The following is a 24,617-nucleotide window of genomic DNA, read 5'->3' as shown; positions in this document are numbered from 1 at the left end:
GACAGTAATATTTATGAGATGACTCACTCTGGATCCTGCAGGTCCGTCTCTGCCTGGAGGTCCAGATCTGCCAGTTATTCCCTGACAAACCAAGAAGAGAGCAGAGGTCACTGCGGGTCATATTCACAACTAAAGTCTTAATCTACGTCACGTTATTGTAACTCTGGTCCATAAACCTTTTGAATATGATCCTGAACACAACGTAACCCTTTCAGATGTCTTTGTTATTCCTTTTGAGGAGCTCTTATCTTTGAAAAATAGGAGTGTTGACATAATATTCCAGGGCTTTGAATTTTGTGTTTTCCATGACTGGAAACTTGGTCAACTGTTTTCCAGGTTTACCAGGACGCATGAAAACCATGTATAACTAAAATGTCCCTGGTTTGATTCCAGCTGCGGATCTTTGTTGAAGTGCCTCCTGTTCTCTCAAATCTGAAGGCAAACATGGCAAAAAACCCATTAAACTCTCCCGTTACAAACTGTGAGATTAAATCTAGCCGTAGTGTCACAAACTCTGGGAATATGAATCGTTTCAAACAAGAGAAATCAACCTTTTTGCAAATGGCACCATTATTCAAAACCTGACAACTATTTGCTTCCAAAAGGTCATATTAGTCGTAATTTACTGTGGAGCCGTAATTACTTGAGGGAGTCTGTTTTCAGGCCACAGACCTTTGTGAATCAGCCCAACGCTCTGTCACTAACAATGTTGATCCATTTTTATCTCGGACTAAAACTCATCAAAACACAATTCTACCACGTACGTGACTTATCATCAAGCCAACCAAGGTGAAAATATGTATTCTATATAAATAAGCTTCTGTTTGGTCCTGATGTTGTAAAGTGATGAAGTGAGCAGCTACAAGTGGCTGTAGATGATTCATAATCAAAAAGTACATTATTCACATTTATGTCGACAAAAAAAAACCCCAAGCAATTCAACTTCAAACAGAAGCGATTTTATAATCCCAAATGAAATGCGACCAAAACATGCATCAAGGGAAAATTTGTATGTTGGATTCTCGTTTTGTTTGTTACATCATTTTTTCTTACCTGTGCTCCTTGTTGTCCAGCTTCACCTTTCTGTCCTCGCTCTCCTGGACCTCCCTGCAGATAAAAATAATACATTTTTTCCAGATTGTATGTATATTGTTAATATAACATGGAGTTTGCTAAATACTCCGCTGCAAAGGTGTAATTAATACTGTGTTTTTTCACATATTTAGAAAAAGACTACGAATGTGTCGCCATGTAAATTCATTTTTAAAATAAAAGCATTAAGAAAAAAGTAAGTAAGTATCTATTAGAGTGGGAGTCATATCTGGGTGTGTGTTAGTCTTACTGGGGCTCCCATGATGGAGCGTCCACTGGGTCCCTGTTGTCCTTGGGGTCCCTGAGGTCCTGGTAATCCAGTATCACCTACTGGACCAGTCAGGCCCTGGAGACAGACAGAGGGAGAATGTCTTAAAGATGTTCAGACGTTGACTGGTCATGTGATCAACACCCTCCTAAAGACGTGCTGCTGATTGGTTAACCTCAACAGTTCAAAAATCCACTCAACTTTATTTATATAAAACATTTCACACAATCAAACAGCCCAAAGTGCTTCGAAGAGCAAGATTAAGACAAAACGGACAAAAAAATAAAAATGGATAAAAAATAAATAGAATTTAGCAAGACTAAAAATTACAACAATAAAATGTTAAAACAAATAAATGTCACTAGAGTTAGAATTTATAACTTCATAGAGCAAGGACATGATGTGTTCTGTACTTTGACATGAGGGAGGAAGTGGTTTCTATGATAAGATGATTTAAACAAAGAGTTATATTTAAACAATTTAATTTGGTATCTAAAGCTTCATCTTATATATATTTGTTATTGCTTATTCTTCATTTATTTTTAGTTAATCATCTGATAGAGCAAAAATAAAATGGAAACATTTTAGTCAAAGTACACATATTGTTTCAGGATGCCATGTTAAAAACAAGGACATCTTTTTCTGCTTTTGTTATTTTTGCATGTTCTTTGTTTGATTTATTATTCAATGTTTGTATTCCATCATTTGATCTTGCTGTTTTTTTAATTAAATGTATACATTTACGTCAGCAGCAACACCAATTTCTTTAAACGTTATTATCTCTGAACAATCTGAATTCTGCGAACATCTAAAGGTGCTTTAGCGTACAAGACAAACCACAGAACACATTTCACACCCCTGTAAGAAAGATACGTAGCTCTCATTGGTGTTTATTGAGAAAAGAGAGGTTTCATAAGTTTAGAGGAAGATTGAAAAAAAAATATTAGCCCGTACGGTGATGAAAAAGTGTCAAGAGTGTTTTCCTGTTCTACTTCCTTCTGTCGAACAGAGACGGAGGCAGAAAACCAACAGCGACGGGGTGCTATAAATAGTCATATGAGAGCTTTTTAAACCTGCAGAGACTTTTCAATCATCTCACGCCGCAAAATGTCTTCAAACATTTACGAAGACGCAAGTTTGACCATGAATGTGAAGTACTGCAAAAGAGCCACGGAGGACGACGAACAGCGAGTCGAGACAATGGTCGACATCTACGAGAGTGTGGACCGCCACGTTTCCCCACCGAGAGGAGGTATTAAATAATCCACAATCAAATACTAGTTAATATAAAAGAAACAACTGAAACGTTACATTAAAACTAGGGGCTCGGCTTTAAATGTGTACATGATTGTGGTGATATTAATGAAATTATAAAAATATTTATCATAAGAATATTTGCTCTCCACTGTGACATGCACATTTAACCACCTTCACATTGGATCAATATACACTTGAGCATTTAATACTTTTAATTTGTAATTTACAATTTTGCCTTTGAATTTGTATTCAATTTTTACTCTTATTCTAATAATGACCTCTTTAGCAAAATCTGCATATTTACTGCTTGTATTGAATGCGTGACAAAGAATACCTGAAAATATTAAGATCCAGTTCTTTTTTTTGTCGTATATTCTCAGTGGCATTAAGACAAAATCCAGTTTATCTACAATACCAGTGTGCAAACTGAAGTTGCTTGACTTTTCAATGTTTTCCAATAATGCAGTGAAGAACACAAATTAAAAATGTATGTAAACAGTGGCGTCACAGCTTTGACCACAAATAGAAACCTGTGTGCTTTGTGTCTTATTGTATTGGTGTAAAACGATTACATAGCACATGAAGTCAACTCAAGAGTTAATGTTCAGTTTTCATGCCGAGGAAGCGATAAAGATCAGATATTTGTCTCTTTATGTGTCAGCAGTTTGGGGGTTGTTTCCTGTAGTTGGCTGGGACGACGCTCTCACTTCTAACTTTAAGACTGGGTTGATTAATTCTAATCAGAGTTTAGCAAAACTATGTTTAAAATGAGTGAATCCAGGTTAAAACAATACAGCAGTGCTCTGTTGCACAATTAAGAACTCATCTCTGATAATGAACTCAAATTAAACAGAGTTTAATCAACGTGATGCTCAAATAAAAATTAATAAATAAATATATTTACATTCTGGGCTTGGCTTACAGAGCTAAATGGCCTTTTTTATCTGGCTTTACAAATGTGTCTGCTGAATTAATGGACCAAAATGGACAAATAATAGAAGATAAAGAGTAAAGAAAAAACAGACTACTGGTTTTAAAAGTTAAACCTCCTCAAGTGTCCCTCAAATTTCACGTTTTGGTGCAACAAAATGTAATTTAATCTAGATTTAGACAAAAAATGTAATATTTATGAATTTTTGTTGCAACTTAACTAGTTAAACCATGATTTAATCAAGTTTAAAAACGACTCCGTGTTGGTCTTTATTCTTTTTGTTCTGATTTAAAGAAGGAAAGGCTCAACATGCTTGATATAAATGTGTTCTCTGTTTGCCTCTGCAGCAGCACACGCTCAACATCATCCTCCAGCCGTCAGAAGAAACCCCTTCAGAACTGCTGCACTGGTTCTGGCTCCACTCTGCCTCATACTGGGAGTCGGCGTCATCGTCGTGTCCACACTCTGTGAGGACCACGTCTTTACTTTTTGATGTCATGTGTTGAATCACTGAAAATCCTTGATGAGCGGGTTTGATTTTTACAACTTTTTTCACCAGATGTTATCATCACTTTGGCAAACAGCCAGCTCAGCATCAGTCATGAGGAGCTGCAGACCAGATTTAAAAACATGAGCCAAACGTACTGCCAGTCTCAGGAGACAGGAACGCAGACACAGGGGGAAAACGCAGGTGAGAAATGTTAGAGAACCGGTAAAGTTTACCCGCTGTTAGAATGCATTGATTTTTAAAGCTACAAGGTATGATGTTTATTTAAACACGCAAAAAATTACAACACAGTCTCAGGGCAATTCGTGATATAGTCACAAACTGCAATCTAATGCTTTTGAGTACAGGGGCAGAAACTGACGTTATGCTTCAAAACGAACATCAGGTTTAGTTAAGTTTAGGAAAACCTGCGTGAATGTTAGGTTTAGTCACAAAACCACAATTAGAAAGTTAGGTTCAGGAAAACCATCACAAACTTTATGTTTAGTGAAGAAAACCCTTTAGTTAGGTTTAGGACAACTGTCACAAACATCAGGTTTAGGTAACAGGACCACTTAGTTCAGTTTGGGAAAACCATTCTGAAGTTATGTTTAGGTATCTGCACATATTTTACTAAAACAAAAGGTAAAGATGTTACCAGTCGGCGGTTCTTGTGTTTGATATCACATACTTGTCGTTAAATCATTTTTAAAATCTGTCACTAAAACACTTGACGGAACGCAGAATGGAAGATATTTCGATGCAGTTGTTACTACAAATCTACGGAGATGAAGAACTGGACGGAGAGCAGGAAAGACTGTGAGAGCAAAGGAGCGGATCTGGTGGTGATAAGCAGCAGAGACGAACAGGTGAGGTCTGTTGGCGTGCTCACGTCTGTGCATGTGCACGTCTGTGTTAACTGCATGGCACATTTTTGGGGGTATTATTCTGAGACTTGCCTTCAAATCATTTCAGATGCTCCTAACACTGATTTACTTTCACTTCAAATGAAATTGATTCATTAGAAAAGGTTTGAATGATTGTATAATGTCACACACTGTTTTAGTAGTTGGAATTATGATCTTTAATAGTAATTTAGAGAAATTCAAAGTTATGATTACCAAATGCACTTTTATGTGCATGATCTATGTATGAGTTGCTTTTATAATGTTATTCTGCACCATATATTTACTGTCTGTCTTCTGTCTTGCTGTTTTTTTTAAGCTTCTTGATCTGCATGTTAGAATTAGTTTTTTGACTTTTTGTGATATTTCTTTTCCATTTCTGCATCGCCATGGAAGATTTATTTTATTAAGAGTTGGTCAAACATGACACGTGTGTTTACTACAACAGAAATAACTGAATCGACAGAGGGAAAAAAAGTATTCGCTTTTTATGCAAAATATTCAGGATTTTGTCAAAAAGCTGAATAAAGCTGGAGATGCCTGGCTCGGTCTGCAGCCAGTGAAACATGCCCAGAGGGGAACGGGAACGGGAACGGAAACGACATGGAAATGGAAATGGGTGGACGGATCATCACCATCATATCTGTGAGAAAACAAGCCTTTTATTTTTAAAATCATGATTTATCAGGGTCATTGTTCATGGCTCATAGTTGGGTGGAATTGAAAAACAATAAATATAAAATAAAATCAATAATTAAATAAATAATTGATCAAGTCCTTCACGCTTTCAAATAATGCAAGTATTTACAATATATATATATATATATATATATATATATATATATATATATATATTATATACATGCATTTAAATGACCACTTCATCATTCGCAGGTTTTGAGCATCATGATGTATGGGAGATGTAGCTGTAGCTTGTTTTTGATCTGTTCACTGTCTGTACACAATCAGAATCTGAAGAAATAAGTTTAAAATGATTTGTGCCATCAGATTCTGAATTTGAATTTTGGCTCATATTTAAGAAACCCAAAGAGGTTGAAGCCACTGATCTCTTGACAGATCGGGATAATGAACTTGCATTTTACTGTTTGACCACATGGAGGCGCCAACAAGTTCATATTCATTTCTCCTCTGGGCTGCCCTATTAAAAGCAGGAAAATGGAGGAAATAAAAACAACAAAAAAAGAATCAAATTGGACAAAGAATAAAATAAATCTTGACTTTAGAATTTAAATATAATTAAAACTCTTCTTCTTCTTCTGTGGTGTAAATACAAGTGGAGGGACATAAAGAAACCACATATGAGAGTATTCAATAACTTCATCCTTATATAAATAATGTCTTCGGTTTTCCGTCTTTTACCCATGACAAATCAGTGTTTTTTTTAACAGGGCCTGGCAGATGGACGTGACTGTACACCCTATCGAGGACAGGTCCAGAGCGTATATTGGTCTAAACGGAACATGGGGACAGACCAACAATGGATCCAAACAATGGATCTGTGAGAAACGGATCTATGTAGACTAACATGTACACGTGATGTAACGGGCTTCGATCTTCAATTGTTGCGCTTCATTTCTCCCCTTTAATTTCCAATAGTTCTTGATGCCCTCACTTTCAAAAACGACATAATAAAGAAAAAAACTGAAAAAACTAAATTTACTGTAAAAGTAAAAAAACAAATCAAAGTGGCGCAAATTCTTTCGTGCGAATAGATTACATACACAGTCAATGCACGGATGCCAATGGCGCGAATCAGGAGAAAATGCGAAATCCTGATGTTGAATCAGAAATGGAGGAAAAATAATGATTGTGACACCCAGAGCTCTACGATAACTGATATTAGTTTAGACCATGTGTATAAATGTATTCATATAGACCATATGGTACAAACCATGAAAACATCAATGCCGTATTTACGCCTGGTTGACTTTATTTTGAGTGTAAATCGAGCTGCAACTTTGTTAGCAAAGAGTTGCACCAATCGATCCGAGCTCCTTTGAGAAAACAACCATTTAAAAAGTGATTTGCTTGTCGTCTTGTGGAGAGAACTAACGATGCATTAATTCAGACTTTTTACAAATCAGCATCATTTTGAAGTTATTTGTTATTTGTTATTTGTCTGTTTATTGCATTCAAACCACTGCAAAATGGTTTATTTTGGGTTCATACAGGTGTAGTTAACCAGCCGATGAACCCAGACAAGACGACGTTTAGTTATCCGGGATATGTTGGACGACGAGCACAAAGCAGAAACAGTGGTTATTTCTTCCATTGTTGATGACGGAGATGTCCCGCGAGTAACATGGCACGAATAATCTGATCAGGTTTGGTGTGAACTTAACTTAGCATTAGAAAACACCTTCACACACCTACAGTTTGATGCTGTAGGGAAGGTCTTACAGTGTCCAAAGAGAAGAAGGTTCATCCACTCCAGTGTATTCATGCTTTGTGAATTTCATGGCAATCTTTCCGTTACAGAGCTTTTCCTTTGTACCTGTGAGGGCCCTTCTAACTCGACTGCTCTGATTAGATGTGGGGTCTGGGGATCTGGCGGGGTTTAGCTGTTCTGTGGGATTCATTTGACTTTTGTGTGTTTTCTCTTTGGGGCTGTCCGCTGTCATTTCTTTAACTAATGTGAATCAGCTATATTTGCTTTGTTTTAGGGGTTTTGTTAGCTTAAATAAACAAAAGTTATACACCAGATTAAGTTTTGTGTATTCTTGCGTGTGGCAACAAAGGCCGTTCAAACAAAATGTACTCTGAAGAAGCAAATAGTCAATGAGTTTAACTGCCAAAACGCCAACAACGAACCTCCACAACGCAGAGGAGGAATTTTAATTAACTGCAAACTCACATTTCATATTCATGGACTACTTTATTGCCTTTGACCAAGCCCTGTAAAGAAAGAAGGTAAGAATTACATGTATTATGAAGAAACGAACGTTGAATATCCTTTAAACAATTTGATTTGGCTGCAAAATATTTCCTCGAAATTCACATTTTTCAGACCATCTGTTTCTAAAGCATTTAAAACCAAATTGGTCTTCTTTGTAAAATCCTCAGACGCAGGATTTCACAACAGTAAAAGCCGGATTGAATCCATCTGCAAATCCCCCCGATGCGTGACTAATAGAGGATTATCTTATCTTATCTTATGTTCCTCCTTACTCCTAGACTAGACAGAGACGTACTAGCATCGCTTTAAGGTTTAACGTGATGGTTGCAGTGATGGAAAGAGTCCGATGCCACCAAAACCATTCTCAGGACAATCCGCCCCACTGGAGTGAAAGAATGTTATTGTTGAATCGTGTAATAAAAAGACGCATGATCTAATGCCTTGTTCTTTTATAATAAAGCTATTATCACGTTTTAAACGAGCAGTGTGTAGAATTTAGTGGCCTCCTCTACCTCGTCCCTTTCAACAGTTTCAGTTTCAGCCACAACTGAGAAAGTTTTATGAGTTCGAAGAAACATTTCCTGTTTTGGCCAAAGTGTTAAACTGCTTTTGGCCAAAGTGTTAAACTGCTCTCTGTGTGTGTGTGTGTGTGTGTGTGTGTGTGTGTGTGTGTGTGTGTGTGTGTGTGTGTGTGGCATTCAACAAAGCTCTATTGATACGTGCATATTGTTGTTGCTCGTAGATAATCTTGTATCTCCAAGCTCTCATCTTTTTTGAACAAAGAAGAAAATGATAACAAATTGGACAATGCAGTCTCTTGGCTGAAGTCAATGTTTCTATCCAATTAAGTGTGAGTGTGTGAGTGTGTGTGTGTGTGTGTGTGTGTGTGTGTGTGTGTGTGTGTGTGTGTGTGTGTGTGAGTGTGTGTGTGAGTGTGTGAGTGTGTGTGTGTGTGTGTGTGTGTGTGAGTGTGTGTGTGTGTGTGTGAGTGTGTGTGTGTGTGAGTGTGTGAGTGTGTGTGTGAGTGTGCTAGTACTTCCTCTTCTTTTTCCTTCTTTATGTTCTTTACTGACACCAGAGAGAAGCTAAAGCAACCGCAGCAGCCTCAGTTCTCATCCTCCCTTACTGGATGTATATCTACCACAAAGAAACACCTCAAGGTTGCCGTTTTCTAATGCAGCACTTCAACATGTGCATTAAAGAAACGTGAATGGAAACAAGGCAATTGAATGATATGAAATCTATCTTTTAAAACACTTTGACATTAAGGGAAGTGGTGTCCTGAAGGATGGAGGAGATTTGGATGCAGTTGTTACTTTAAATCTAATGAGAGGAAACATTGGCAAGGAAGCAGAACCGACTGTCAGCAGAAAGGAGCAGATCTGGTGGTCCAACAACGAAGAGGAACAGGTGAGTGTTTTTGTTAATGAGTAACTGACTTCCAGGTATCCGTTAGGTGTGTTTCCGACCTGCTTCCTGTCCAGGTCCTGTTGGATTTATTTGCTCGTTTGCTCTGCCTTCAGGTCATGACGTGTAAGCCTGTTCATCGGCTATCGAGAGACAAAGTCCCATTCATTTCCATCGTCCCCCATGGGATCTTATTTAAAAAATAAAGTTTGATCCTGTTTAAATTGTCCCATGGATTAAACATACGTTTGTCAATTTCAAAGATAATTTTGCAAGAACAGAAAGTCTCAGTTTGTCGTCGTATCATTAAGTGTGTGAAACCTCTCAGTGAACTTTATCGTTCTACCATCCCAATGTACGTCACCAACATGGCTGTTAGCTAAGACATGTTTCCACACACAAATGTACAAATACCTGACTTGTTTTATGGAGCAATTCTTTTTTTTTTATCAGCCGGGAAGAGAAAAGAGCGATCAACACCCCGTTGTTGGTGTGAGAACATTCTGGTATGAAACACACAGACATCGTCGCTTCAGAGAGAGGCGTCACTTACACAACTATTCTAAGACAAAATGGCACTTTCTTGATGTGTAAAATTATCCTTTAAATTGACAAACAATGCATTCATGGCACAATTCAAAAAGGTTCAAAAATATATTTCTCCTTTGAGATTGACCACAATACATATTCTTTCTGAAATAAGGTCCCATGGTTTTCAATCGGAAGGGGCCGGACGTCGCCTCTCCATTTATTCTAGTAAAGTTCCTGTAATCCAACTGCTTTGACTCTGTGAAGCACTTTTAGTCCAGTTCCCTGTTGCTTCTGCCCATGAGCTTTGACAAAATGTTATTATTTTCATATGTCAGACTTTGTGCAACTTAAGGCTTTAATTTGCAATTGCAGTAATAATGTTTTGTAACCGACATTGACAATTTGCAGGAACGTTTGAATCATTCAAAGACTTCTGCATAAAATCTTAAGAGATAGAGAATTTTCAGAAAAACCCTCAAAACTTGTTTTCATGTTTCTTTTACTATACTTAAATGCATTCTGATAAATGGAAACGTTAGCTTCATGCTGTTGTGTCCAGGACTAGTTTGAGGTGTACAAGTGGACATTTCTTTGATCCCTCTCCTTATTGTTTCTGGTCAACTACTAGAAGTTTGTCATGGAGCTGAATACACATGGAGATTCCTGGATCGGTCTGGTCATAAGGGACAGATGGTATCCAACAAGCCGGAGATGGGAATGGGTGGACAGATCACCACAGACAGAAATGTGAGACATTTTAAAGGTTTGGGTTCATCACAATTCCATCAGATTTACTGTTTGTCACTTTTTCAGAAATTAAATATGACGAAAGAACTCGAGTTGCTTAATGAACCAACAGTATACTATTTTTACCAGACTACCATATGCACAATTCTGTATTTCTCCATGATCAACGTGTGCTTGACAGAAAAGAAACACGCTCTTAACTCTGTCAAACAAACAGCTACAGCTTCATGGTGGTTGAAGCTACATGTTGGTATTACAAGTTAATGAAGTCATAACTCATAACCATTTAACAATTTTAAAACTTTCAGAGACCTGAAAGCTTCTGTGTGATGATACATAATGTTTGACTTAATCAAAATGTAAAGGCTGTGGGAGAGACTGCTGGGCTAAACCACAAAACAATGAATGGGCGCCATCTTGGTGTTCGGTATCAGAAAACACGTGATACCTTGTGTTTTTGGGGGATAATTCAAGTACAAATCACTGAAATTAATCAGTTTCATTATTTCATTGGCAGCCCTAATGTACAAATTCAAATTACATCCTAAATAACGTTTTTTCTTTTACAGACGATATAAACATTTGAAATGATGTCAAAATAAAAAAATCACAAGTGTTTAAGAGGACATTGTGTTTTTCCTACAGGTTCTGGGCTCCAGGATTGCCACACTATAACACACTCGATAATGCTAATTTAGTTCCCAAACTAATACACATGCATGGAAGCCTTTCAAGTCAGATTCAATTTCTATGGTGCAATACTGAAATCCTCTACACAGCAGTAGAATGTAGACAATTGCAAGTAGAGAGAAGGCAACAATTACAATTCAACTGAATGCCAAAGTAATGCATATGATCCAAATCTGACCTCAACAAAAATCTGAAAAATATGCTCTGCTGCAAAAAAAGATGCCTCTTCGGTGTTTTATAATATCAAATATTCTAAAATCCAAATCATAGTTTTCCTTTCTCTCACTAACATAGATGGTTCAGGGGTTGCAGTAATCAGGAATAATAAATGCCAGTCAGTGTGCAAATTGAAGATCATGTGTCAAACATGATAACCCAACAAGGAACAAGATTAAAACAACCAGCTGCCTGCTTATCTGATACACTTCAAAACACGACAGGACAAATGTTGCACGCATTTGTGTGCAGCAACACGACTTTACCAAAATGATTCACTGTGTTGCTACAGACAACGGAAGTGTCTAAGATAGTGAACAAGGCCTTTATTTCCACACGCAATAGTGCATTCATTACATTGAAGCATTAAAGCTCTCTGTTTTCTCATCTGAAAAAAAATACTATTGGCTGATTTATAGTTTTAATTTTTTTTAATGTATTGGTTGTTAGAATCCAACATCAGTTTACTTATATTTGCGTTAATCAGGCAACCGAGGGCTGTTAAGTCACCAATCTGAACTATGACATAATGCCCATGGTTTTTAAAATGGTGATTTAAATACTAGCTTCTTGTTTCTCCCAATTGGATATGTTTTAAAATGAAATATAAGTAAATACTCTTTACTCATTCATTTGTAGTGAAATATTATTGAAAATGCATTTGATTTGTGTCTCTTTGTAGTTGTTTTGTATCTCTTTGTATTATTTTTTGTGTCTTTGTATTTGTTTTTTGTCTCTTAGTAGTTGTTTTGTATTTCTTTTTCGTCATTTTGTTTCTCTTTGGTTTATTTGTGTCTCTTTGTATTAGTTTTTTATCTCTTTGTAGTTATGTTTTACATATTTGTAGTTTTTGTGGTCAGCTTGCATCTCTCTGTAGTTGTTTTGTGTCTGTTTCTACTTATTCTGTGTATATTTGAGGTTGTTTTGCCACTTTTCATAGTCTCTTAGTCCGTCTATTAGTGACATTGTCCTTAGAGCTTAGCAAGTAAATACTATTTGCTCATTTGTTTTTCACTGAACTGTTATATTAGTAATGATCAAATCTTGTGTAACCCTTGGCCCCTGCTTGAGGCACTGCAGGGTCCTGCAGCACTCACTGCTTTAAACTCAAGTTAGGTGAAGAAATGTTGGAATTTATTGCAGTTTGGACAAACAAACAAAGTCCTGCACAAAATGTATTAATAATGTTTAATTCCCCCCCACACTTCAGTCAGTGACAAGTGTTGGTGCTTTATCTGTGTTCGTGGTATCTCTTGGTGCCACTTCCTTGATGGCTGCTGTTTAAAAGCCGCCCGACTCACAGAGCAACACATTAGGATCACTTGGTTTCATGTTCTTTCACCTCTCAAGATGTCTGCAGACGTTCAAACACCAGATCTGAGTTTGAAATTGAGATTCAGCAGAAGAGATGAAAAGAGCGGAGGAGAAACAGAGGAGGTGGACATCTACGAGAATGAAGACACTCTGGAACAAAGTCCTCCGGATCCTCGGCCCCATAAATTCAGTAAGTATGAACAGAATCTAAATGCTGTACAAGGAAGACTAAGATGTTCGTTTATGTTTGATTAAATCCTGAACAATGAACGTTTTCTAGAGAATATGATACCATCAGTCCCAGTTCACTTTAGATAATGTTTATCGACTGGTCTGGGCCGTGGACTGAGACTTTGAGAGGATGAAACGCAATTTAGAGCCATTTGAGTTCAAATGTTCAAGTTCTTAATTATTGAGCAGGTGATGCAACTGAATGATGAAACTATCCATAATTTGAAAAAAAAGCCACTTCAAACGGGCCTCATGAGAATCTGTTTTACTGTTTTTGTCTCTGTAGGACTACTCACTGGAAAAAGACCTCCAGCTGTCAAAAGGAGTCCTTTTGGAGCCTCTGCAGCCGTTCTGGGAGTGTTGTATCTGCTGATACTGGCTGGGTTCTACATGCGCTGTGAGGATTTGCTTTTTATTGTGCTCTTATTTCCAGACCTTGTAATATTTTGTTCCAGCCTGTGTAGAGTTTGGGTGACAAACAAAGTGGGATTCTTCCTCAGAGTCTGACAGTGATGAAACACAGAAAGAAACTTGACAATGTCATTACTTTAAGTCTGATTTTTTTTCTTTTGTTTTTATGTTCCCACCAGATATTTTGGTCACGTTGGAAAATCGAATCTTGCTGACAGAAAGAGACCAGCTCATCATCAGTCTGAACCAGTCGGAAACCAGAAACATCAATGTCACTGAACAGAGAGACGAGCTACAGACCAGAAACATCAATGTCAATAAAGAGAGAGACGAGCTACAGACCAGATATGACAACCTGAATGAGAGACACTACAGGACTTCGTATGGAGATAAATATCCTTTCGGATGGCGTCATCCATGTATACCACCATTCATGAAGAGAAAAAGGTCTTTCAGTTAGTCGTTCTCTGGGAGCTCCCCAGTGGGCGGATCTTCTCAGTGAATCCTCAGAACTATTTGCTCTGAAAACTACAATTTAAATCCAATTTATCCACAAAATACAAACAAAGACTGTAGTGTTTAGTCTTTAAACAAATCCATTCATACAGAGCACTTTCTTTGGCTAACTGTGCACTTATTGATGTTAAATGTAAATAAGCTACCAAACAGTAACCCCTGACTCTGCATTTTACTCTCTACCTTTTTTTTATTGGCATGGAATAGAATTATTGTTGATGTGGAGAATGTGTTGTAAAGCTTTGAATATGTTTTTTCATGTGTCCTGACCTTTTTGTTTAGAGTTGTTTTGCCATTGTATTCATAGCTAAAATGAGGCCTGCCAATGGACTGCAAGATAAAAAGAAAATGGCTTCAAGCTTGCTCTAATATAAAGCATCAAATGACAACATTCATATCTGATATTGTTCATGTACATTACAAATGAATACGATCACATCAAAATAAAGAATGTTTAAAGCAAGCTGAAGAGTGTTTACTTGTTTGTTTGTAGTTAATTCAGTGAAAAGTCTGTTTGTACAACAACTACATCTGGGCGATGAATCAATAAAAGTAAAGTGACACTGATATCTTGATGGGGGGGGGTGAGTTTTATTTATGTGACAGCTTTAAACTGTATTGTCAGATCTGACAGGCGGCAGGAAAACATCATTCCTTTCTTTTGTTTTCTTACTTCATTAGATTGTTGTAACTGAGTGAAACAATGCCTCTCAGTGTTTAGGCATCACATCCAAATTTCTAATAATCTTCTCTCATAATCTTTATTTGATTGTTAAATATTGTCTGAACGCATCACTTACCAAACCCAGAAACATAACGGTTTCATATACTGCTCATGAAATTGCGATATTTGGGCCAAAATGTCAGCTTATTAGATTCTGTCCAGCAGCAACCAATTCAACTTCATGCATTTGTTCTCTACAACCATATTCATAATCTGGACAAAGCTGTTTTATTCATATTGCCTAGTTACAACCTTCAACATGGGCTGAGAGCTGTTTTATCGGGTTCAAGACGCCAAACGACAATTAAGATACTAGGTATAACTACCTTTTCTGTTTTCTGGAAGATTCTGTTCTGCTTTTGCGTTTTTGTTGTTATACTTTCAGAAATGTGCCTCATTAGATAATATAACATTTATTTGGTTTATGAAATACCTTTTTTATGTATTATAATTTTTTTTGTTGAATTTCATCTGTAATTTTGTGTTTTATTGTCGTCAGTTTTTTTCTGTTTTTTTGTCATGTTTGAAATGTTGCTTTGTTTTATGCATACTGTGTTTTAATGATGCTGTTTTATAAACATTTTCCCTCTAATCTCTGTTTTCATTCCCACAATTAATACACATAATTTAATAACAAAATATGAAATGTGAAATACCAGATTAATGACAAATTTCAGTATTGTGCTTGTTTGGATTCTGTGCGTATGCGAGTTTGGAGAACTCAAGTGTGTGTGAGCGCTTACAGCCGGGTCACCATGTGTACCAGGAAGTGGTACTTGAATACATATTAGCATTCTGAAGTAGGGTTATTTTGTGTCACTCTGTGATCCTTTTGTTTCTCTTTGCGGTAATGTTGTGTGTCTGTTTGTAGTTGTTTTGTGTCTGTCGTCATGTTGTGTCTCTTTGTATTGTTTTTTGTCTCATTGCAGCTGTTTTGTATTTCTTTATAGTAATTTTGTTCATCTTTGTGTTTGAGTTGTGTTTCTTGGTATTTGTTTTTTTGTCTCTTTGTAGTTGTTTTGTGTCTCTTTGTATTCATTTTTTGTCTCTTTGTAGTTGTTTTGTGTCTCTTTGTATTCATTTTTTGTCTCTTTGTAGTTGTTTTGTGTCTGTTTCTACTTATTCTGTGTATATTTGAGGTTGTTTTGCCACTTTTCATAGTCTCTTAGTTTGTCTATTAGTGACATTTCCTTAGAGCTTACCAAGTAAATACCGTTTTCTCATTTGTTTGTAGCGAAATGTTATTAAAAATGCACAATTAATAAAAGTAATAATCAAATCTTGTGTAACCCTTGGCCCCTGCTTGAGGCACTGCAGGGTCCTGCAGCACTCACTGCTTTAAACTCAAGTTAGGTGAAGAAATGTTGGAATTTATTGCAGTTTGGACAAACAAACAAAGTCCTGCACAAAATGTATTAATAATGTTTAATTCCCCCCCACACTTCTGTCAGTGACAAGTGTTGGTGCTTTATCTGTGTTCGTGGTATCTCTTGGTGCCACTTCCTTGATGGCTGCTGTTTAAAAGCCGCCCGACTCACAGAGCAACACATTAGGATCACTTGGTTTCATGTTCTTTCACCTCTCAAGATGTCTGCAGACGTTCAAACACCAGATCTGAGTTTGAAAGTGAGATTCAGCAGAAGAGATGAAAAGAACGGAGGAGAAACAGAGGAGGTGGACATCTACCAGAATGAAGACACTCTGGAACAAAGTCCTCCGGATCCTCGGCCCCATAAATTCAGTAAGTATGAACAGAATCTAAATGCTGTACAAGGAAGACTAAGATGTTCGTTTATGTTTGATTAAATCCTGAACAATGAACGTTTTCTAGAGAATATGATACCATCAGTCCCAGTTCACTTTAGATAATGTTTATCGACTGGTCTGGGCCGTGGACTGAGACTTTGAGAGGATGAAACGCAATTTAGAGCCATTTGAGTTCAAATGTTCAAGTTCTTAATTATTGAGCAGGTGATGCAACTGAATGATGAAACTATCCATAATTTGAAAAAAAAAGCCACTTCAAACGGGCCTCATGAGAATCTGTTTTACTGTTTTTGTCTCTGTAGGACTACTCACTGGAAAAAGACCTCCAGCTGTCAAAAGGAGTCCTTTTGGAGCCTCTGCAGCCGTTCTGGGAGTGTTGTATCTGCTGATACTGGCTGGGTTCTACATGCGCTGTGAGGATTTGCTTTTTATTGTGCTCTTATTTCCAGACCTTGTAATATTTTGTTCCAGCCTGTGTAGAGTTTGGGTGACAAACAAAGTGGGTTTCTTCCTCAGAGTCTGACAGTGATGAAACACAGAAAGAAACTTGACAATGTCATTACTTTAAGTCTGATTTTTTTTCTTTTGTTTTTATGTTCCCACCAGATATTTTGGTCACGTTGGAAAATCGAATCTTGCTGACAGAAAGAGACCAGCTCATCATCAGTCTGAACCAGTCGGAAACCAGATACATCAATGTCACTGAACAGAGAGACGAGCTACAGACCAGAAACATCAATGTCAATAAAGAGAGAGACGAGCTACAGACCAGATATGACAACCTGAATGAGAAACACAACAGGCGTTCGTATGGAGATCCTTTCGGATGGAATCATCCATGTATAATATCACCATTCAAAAAGAGAAAAAGGTCTTTAAGTTAGTCGTTCTCTGGGAGCTCCCCAGTGGGCGGATCTTCTCAGTGAATCCTCAGAACTATTTGCTCTGAAAACTACAATTTAAATCCAATTTATCCACAAAATACAAACAAAGACTGTAGTGTTTAGTCTTTAAACAAATCCATTCATACAGAGCACTTTCTTTGGCTAACTGTACACTTATTGATGTTAAATGTAAATAAGCTACCAAACAGTAACCCCTGACTCCGCATTTTACTCTCTACCTTTTTTTGTTGGCATGAAATAGAATTATTGTTGATGTGGAGAATGTGTTGTAAAGCTTTGGATATGTTTTTTCATGTGTCCTGACCTTTTTGTTTAGAGTTGTTTTGCCATTGTATTCATAGCTAAAATGAGGCCTGCCAATGGACTGCAAGATAAAAAGAAAATGGCTACAAGCTTGCTCTAATATAAAGCATCAAATGACAACATTCATATCTGATATTGTTCATGTACATTACAAATGAATAAGATCACATCAAAATAAAGAACGTTGAATCCGAGCTTAAGAGTGTTTCCTTTGTTTGTAGTTGATTCAGTGAAAAGTCTGTTTATATTATAATATCAGTCATTGACACTGATATTTTGGGGGTTCTTGTTATATTTATGTGACACAGCTTAAAACTGGCTTAAAAGGAACCAATCCAAACACAATACACATTTAATTGATATAGACCAGTTAAAGCAAAAACAAATGTCTATTCCCACTTTAAAGGAGAAAAGTGTTTATCGTTGGTTTGGCAGCTACAACGTTTTTTTCAAAGCATCCAGACAGAGTTCACTTCCTTTTCGGTCCGTACTTTTTCACACCGTTGCTTTTTACTCAGAACAAGCTTGATAAATCAGTGTGTGTCGACCGCCTGACTTGGCATAAGTTTTAGAAACCAGCACAACTCACCACCGGGCCTGGCTCTCCACGATCTCCTCTGGCTCCTCTGATTCCTGGGCCTCCCTGTTTGAAACACAAACAGCAGGAGTAGATTCATTAGCACACAGTTAACACGTTCAAGTTCACAGTGTCTCGATGCAGTCTGTGTGTGTGTGTGTGTGTGTGTGTGTGTGTGTGCGTGTGTGTGCAGACAATCACAAAGTTGACCAACCAGCTGAGATACAAGAAACCCCCAAAGTTACATCATTTATCAAAGTCAGAAGCTGTAAAAACAGATGTTTTACTTTCCGAAGAACACATCATGCTTTCATCAGGAAAAGCATGCAAATTGAAGTTTAAAATTGTCTTCTAAATCACTTCATTCTACCGATCTCATTTAAATTAAAAAAAATAAATAAAACGTTTGCAGTGATCCTGTTAAAAACAATCAATGATTTTCTCCTCAGTGCAACAGGGAAGCCATTATTGACCCGTCTGAGATCAACAGTGAAATGACAAAAACTCTGTGAAAAGCTGACATACAGGCTGTTTACACAGAGAAGAAAGGACAGGGAGGAAAAATGTAAATGCACATTTAGAATCCCATTTCCCATTTCAAAATAAACGATTAAAGAATTACAACTCTTTTGTTTATGATTCATGACATCAGTGCTATTATGCTAAACTGAAGACATGTTTGAGTTCCCTTTAATTCTAGTCATGACTGTTTCCATCGAGCAGGACAGAAAAGAGGCCGCAGTGAGTAAAACTGCTTCAGGTTTAGAGGGTTATTCTTAAGCTGAAATGTGAAAAATAAATTCTTATTTAACATAAAGCCTTTTTGTTTGTGATCTTGAGAAACTAGCACGTGTATGCTAGATTTAAAAAAAAGGTGTTTACAACCCTTTTCCAGAGAAATGATTTAACAAAAGCTGCTAAATCTGTCTGTCTTCAACACTGACAGCCCATCATATCAGGCCTCCCTCTGAAGCCCCTCCCCCAAAATGACCATTAAGAACCTAAACAACAAGCAGATGCTACTGTTAGCTCTCACACCTATCTAGCTGGCAGCCTGTGGAAGACTCAAGTAACTTATGACGAGTCCAGCAAAGGCCACAGACACCTATTTTGTCTTTTTTCTTTTTGTCAGGGGAAATTGATTTATTGATTACTTTTAAGGATGTAGAGAGAATTTAAACCAACATATAGCAAAAGAAGAGGATTACCAACCCTGTCTTTAAGTAACTCTCACTGCACATGAAGCATGAATTGGTTCTGCGTTCTGTCCATCTATGTGGCTGCATAGTGTTTGAACTGAAGTCTCACTTTTCTCTCTGCATTCGCTATAAACACTGACATGTTACTTCCTGATGCAAAGAAAACGTGACATGCGTGGCACAATATTGTTAGTGAAGCCAGAGAAGCCTCTTTGGAGCAGCAGAGAGTGTGTTCATGTGTTTGTGCACGGCTCACTGGTGGTCCTGCAGGGCCGGGCGGGCCTTTGCTGTCCTGGGTGCAGGTGCAGGCTTTGGGCATGGCCGGGCAGTCTGCCTCCTTCCTCTGGACGTCCACAGCATGGTGAGGAGGAAACAGACACACAGAGAGAAGGATGATGACATGACTTAATAAACAAATAAATTAATAAATGAAGCAGGCAAAGTGTCTGTGCTGCTTATTTCATGTCGAAGAGTAACCTTTTTTTTTTTCATCAGAAAACGTTGTTTCCTTATTTGATGAATATCTCGTTGAAACAGGAAATATCCGTGACTTTTTTGAGTTTTTGAGTTTGAATTTGCACTTACAGATTATCTTTAAAGATACATGTTCACATGAAAGAAATGTCAGTAAATCAAACGTCTTATGGAAAAACACGGGTGAGCTACAAGTATGAAGAAAAAAACTCACTGACTTTAACTTTAAATGCTACAAATTTAATTACTTCTCAATCAAATTTGAGTTGTTTTTACTTGAAGGGATATTTCAGATGTTTAGAGGTGTGGTTGTATGAGGTCCTTCTACATAGTCAGTGTATTACTACTGTAGATGGAGGAACAGGAGCAAAGTAATGTACAGCTGTGGACGTATTCTAGACAGCTAAACATCAGTTTATGTGTATATATTAGAGTATTTTCATCCCTTTCCGATGAAGAACTGAAGCTGTTATCTGTGCTTCAGAGCAACCAGACTCCATTCACATTGCTGGTTCTCTGCTGCATCGATAGGTACGTTTGTTTGTGTTATTGTTTGACTTCGGTGAATCCAAACTTAATCTTTAAAAGTCCCACAGTAAGAGAAATAAACTAAAGGTCTGAGGCAGACGTAGTCCAGCAGCTCCTGTGTTCAGGGAGGTAAAATGAGTGTTTTTGTCAGTGAAGACTGGTTGTTTTTGAAGCGAGCATAGATAACGGCTTCAGTATAATATAGCGTTTATTTAAACTGATATTGAATAGAAGTATTGTGTAACTTAACACTTTAAATCTGAACGGTTTAACGTCCTGCTTCATATGATGCAGTAAATGTCTCCACACAGCAGTGAACTTTGACCTCACCAGACCAGGGAGCTCGCAGCACTTGTCTCTGCCGGCCCACGACGTGCTGCAGACGATGTCAAAGATCTGGAGCTGGAACTGAAGAGGAGAAGAAGAAACACACACACGTTATATCAACACACAACGGAACCTTATGTGTGTTTATGTGTGTGTGTGTGTGTGTGTGTGTGTGTTTATGTGTGTTTATGTGTGTGTTTATGTGTGTTTGTGTGTGTGTGTGTTTATGTGTGTGTGTGTGTCTATGTTTATGTGTGTTTATGTGTGTGTTTATGTGTGTGTTTATGTGTGTGTTTATGTGTGTTTATGTGTGTTTATGTGTGTGTTTATGTGTGTGTGTCCGTATGTTCGTTCAAAGCCTACAATCAATAAAGAAATGAATGATTTTCAGCTGAGATAACGGCCTCTTAATGTCAGAACAGCGGTTTGTTTCCAGTAAAGATAAAAATGAAAACACCAAACAGTCACACAACACAACGGTGTTTATGTGTGTGTTACACACACAAGTGTAACTCTTCAGCTTTAGTCAACGTGGAAGGTTTTCCCTTCAAAGAGGAGATGAAAGCTGATGTTTCCTTTCATTAAGGTCTCAAGGAAAAGAACCAGATGAAAACACTGTTCGCTGTCATCGCTGCGGTTACTAATGTCAGCTGAGCTCTGGCCAATCAGGAGGAGGGTCATGTGTGTGTGTGTGTTGTGTGTGTGTGTGTGTGTGTGTGTGTGTGTGTTTATGTGTGTGTGTGTGTGTGTGTGTGTGTTTATGTGTGTTTATGTGTGATTATGTGTGTGTGTGTGTGTGTGTGTGTGTGTGTGTTTATGTGTGTGTGTGTGTGTGTGTGTTTATGTGTGTTTATGTGTGTTTATGTGTGTTTATGTGTGATTATGTGTGTGTGTGTGTGTGTGTGTTTATGTGTGTGTGTGTGTTTGTGTTTATGTGTTAATGTGTGTGTTTATGTGTATTTATGTGTGTGTGTGTTTATGTATGTTTATGTGTGTTTATGTGTGTGTATGTATGTGTGTGTGTGTGTGTGTGTGTGTGTGTGTGTGTGTTTATGTGTGTTTATGTGTGTGTGTTGTGTGTGTGTTTATGTATGTTTATGTGTGTGTTTATGTGTGTGTTTATGTGTGTTTATGTGTGTGTTTTTGTGTGTGTGTGTGTGTGTGTGTGTGTGTTTATGTGTATTTATGTGTGTGTGTGTGTTTATGTGTGTTTATGTGTTTATGTTTAATGTGTGTGTTTATGTGTTTATGTATGTTTATGTGTGTTTATGTGTGTGTGTGTGTGTGTGTGTGTGTGTGTATTTATGTGTGTGTGTGTGTTTATGTGTGTATGTGTGTGTGTGTGTGTGTGTGTGTGTGTGTGTGTGTGTGTGTGTGTGTGTGTGTGTGTGTGTGTGTGTGTGTGTGTGTGTGTGTGTGTGTGTGTGTGTGTGTGTGTGTGTGTGTGTGTGCGTCCTCACCGGTGCAGAGTTGTCCTTGTTGCCTCTGGACCGGACCATCCTCCCCAGGGCCTCCATCCCGTCGATGGTGATGTTCCCGGCTGCGTTGATGCTCTTCTCCTCCACGGCGCTGCAGTCGATCACCACTTTGGCGCTCGTCTTGCTGATGGCGATGTGGAGCTGTGGACAGAAACAACGCACACGGTCACTCACTCCCTCCTCAGTGCTCAACTGCTCATCATTCATCAATGGTTGGATAGTTTTAATATGGTTCAAGCTGAATGGAAAAAAAACATGTTTACTTTTCCTCCGAGTCAAATAAGCAACATGAAGATAATAGTTTGACTGTGATGAAGTCACTTTTTATATTTTATAGACAAAACAGTAGTTCTACTCTCCAGTATATTTAAGGCATACCGAGGGTTTAGGCTAATAATAATAATAATAATAATAATAATAATAATAATAATAATAATAATAATAATAGGGAGAATAATAATAATAATAATAATAATAATAATAATAATAAGAAGAAGAAGAAGAAGAAGAAGAAGAAGAAGAAGAAGAAGAAGAAGAAGAACATAAAGTCATGTACAACATCAACATGGACGAACTCAACCATTCGATCCAATTATATCTTGTTTTAGTTTTTGTTAGTTTTACGGTTAATTCATTTATTATATCTGTACTTTTTGATTTCTTATGAAGCAAACATGTTGTTTCTTTACTTTAAATCCCCTCCTCTGTGTTCTCCCACATCTCCCCGCTGTGGCACTAATGAAGGATAAACTTATGTGACTGATTCCGATCACATGACCACGTCTGCAGCCTGCAGGTTTCTACAGCTTCATTTAAAAATATCCAGCATGTTCGGTGAGGTTTGGACAAACATTCTTTTGGTTTATGACCATATTTGTGTCCATGCACATGAATGGATCTGGTGGCGCCCCCTATGGAGGGATTTCAGAACAGCTTTACACTCAGTGTTCAACATCATCATGAGGCATATCCTGTGAGCTTTGCATTGATTGGACGAATCATTTCTGATTCATAGTCTGATTTGTGTGGTGCCAAGCTGTAATTATTCTTTGCATCTATAGCGCCACCTGGTGGTCAGTATGAATGAAAACTTCAGGGTATGTTTCAGGTACTCTTGTAGACATATCCTGCAAGTTTTGTATTGATTAGACAAACAATTACTGATGGATATTCTGATTTGTGTTGTGCAATGCTGTTTTATTTTTTGCATTTGCATTTATAGCGCCCCCTAGTGGTCTAAACCTTCAGGGTATATGTATTTGATCTTGTGGATTGATCCTGCTAGTTTTGGGATGATTGATGTTGGTATAGTTATGTGCTCAGCCATTTGTTAAACAAGGAATGCTGCACAAAATGTGTTAAAACGAATAATATAAGCTAAAAATATAAAACAATATGAAGTAAGAGGAAATAGAAAACATTGAAGGAAAATAAAACTCACTGAATTATTATAATAATATTAAATGTGAGTACCCCAACCTGCAGTGTGTCCATATGCACCAGTAAACACTGCAGCAGCTCCTCTGTTCTTATCTTTTCTACTTCAGAGCTTGACATGTGAATTTTTAGGAGTTTGACACATTGAACTGAACTCTCTATTAAAGATAGAACCGGTGGTAGAACAGCGCCCTCTTCCTGTGTGGAGCTGAAAAGCAATCAAACATATTTCCCTCCGAATCCAACCAAGTGACTCTCCTGATGGCTCAGGCTCTACTTTACTCAACAAAAACACTTCAAATGACACAAAAATCTTATAAAAGTGTCAAATTCAGACGGAACAGGTTGATGCTGAACATTAAAAGTTCATTCAATCTCTGTGCCTTGTTCACAGTTTTTTCTTTTGTTTCTGTCTTTATCATGTAAAGTGCCTTTGAGTACCTTTGAAGCACTATACAAATACAATGTATTATTATTATTATTATTATTAATTTATGATAAAAAAAATCATAAATAGAAGGACGGAGCAAAGATGGAAGTAGAAAGAAGAAGAACAAATTGTAGCTCAAAAGACGAGACAAAACATCACAGACGACGATGAACTACTTATTTGATTCCAACTGTTGCAAAAGTTTTAATGAAGGGGTTTTTATCTGAAATGCACTGAATTGATTTTATACAATTGATTTAAGTTGACCGCTATAGCAGCTGCTAAAGTTTGTTTAAATCTAGTGTTCAAATAAAGTCTGAACATTTTTATTCTAGGGAGACTGTTCAATGAATGCTTCAAAAAATACCTTTAAAATGAATCTAATAATTAAGTAAATGGGCTTGAATTTACAACCTGCAAACAATACAGAAATGATGGTTGAAATAAGCACACACACACACACACACACACACACACACACACACACACACACACACACACACACACACACACACACACACACACACACACACACACACAAATAAATG

At 37.4% G+C, this 24,617-nt stretch overlaps 1 protein-coding gene across 1 annotated transcript in view; it reads right to left on the bottom strand.

Annotated features, from left to right (window-relative positions):
* Window positions 1–24,617, bottom strand: part of LOC129096972 (collagen alpha-1(XIV) chain-like) — a 148,222-nt gene that overhangs the window by 14,314 nt on the left and 109,291 nt on the right. Inside the window, 7 exon segments of the mRNA XM_054605647.1 lie at window positions 28–81; window positions 1,054–1,107; window positions 1,343–1,438; window positions 18,209–18,262; window positions 19,652–19,738; window positions 20,728–20,805; window positions 22,185–22,343. Of these exon segments, the coding sequence (XP_054461622.1) occupies window positions 28–81; window positions 1,054–1,107; window positions 1,343–1,438; window positions 18,209–18,262; window positions 19,652–19,738; window positions 20,728–20,805; window positions 22,185–22,343 (582 nt within the window).

Source organism: Anoplopoma fimbria, chromosome 10, assembly GCF_027596085.1.
Source record: "Anoplopoma fimbria isolate UVic2021 breed Golden Eagle Sablefish chromosome 10, Afim_UVic_2022, whole genome shotgun sequence".
In the NCBI taxonomy this organism is placed as follows: Eukaryota; Metazoa; Chordata; class Actinopteri; order Perciformes; family Anoplopomatidae; genus Anoplopoma; species Anoplopoma fimbria.
Note: the sequence above shows the minus strand (reverse complement) of the source record. Positions and strands in the feature narration are given on the sequence as shown.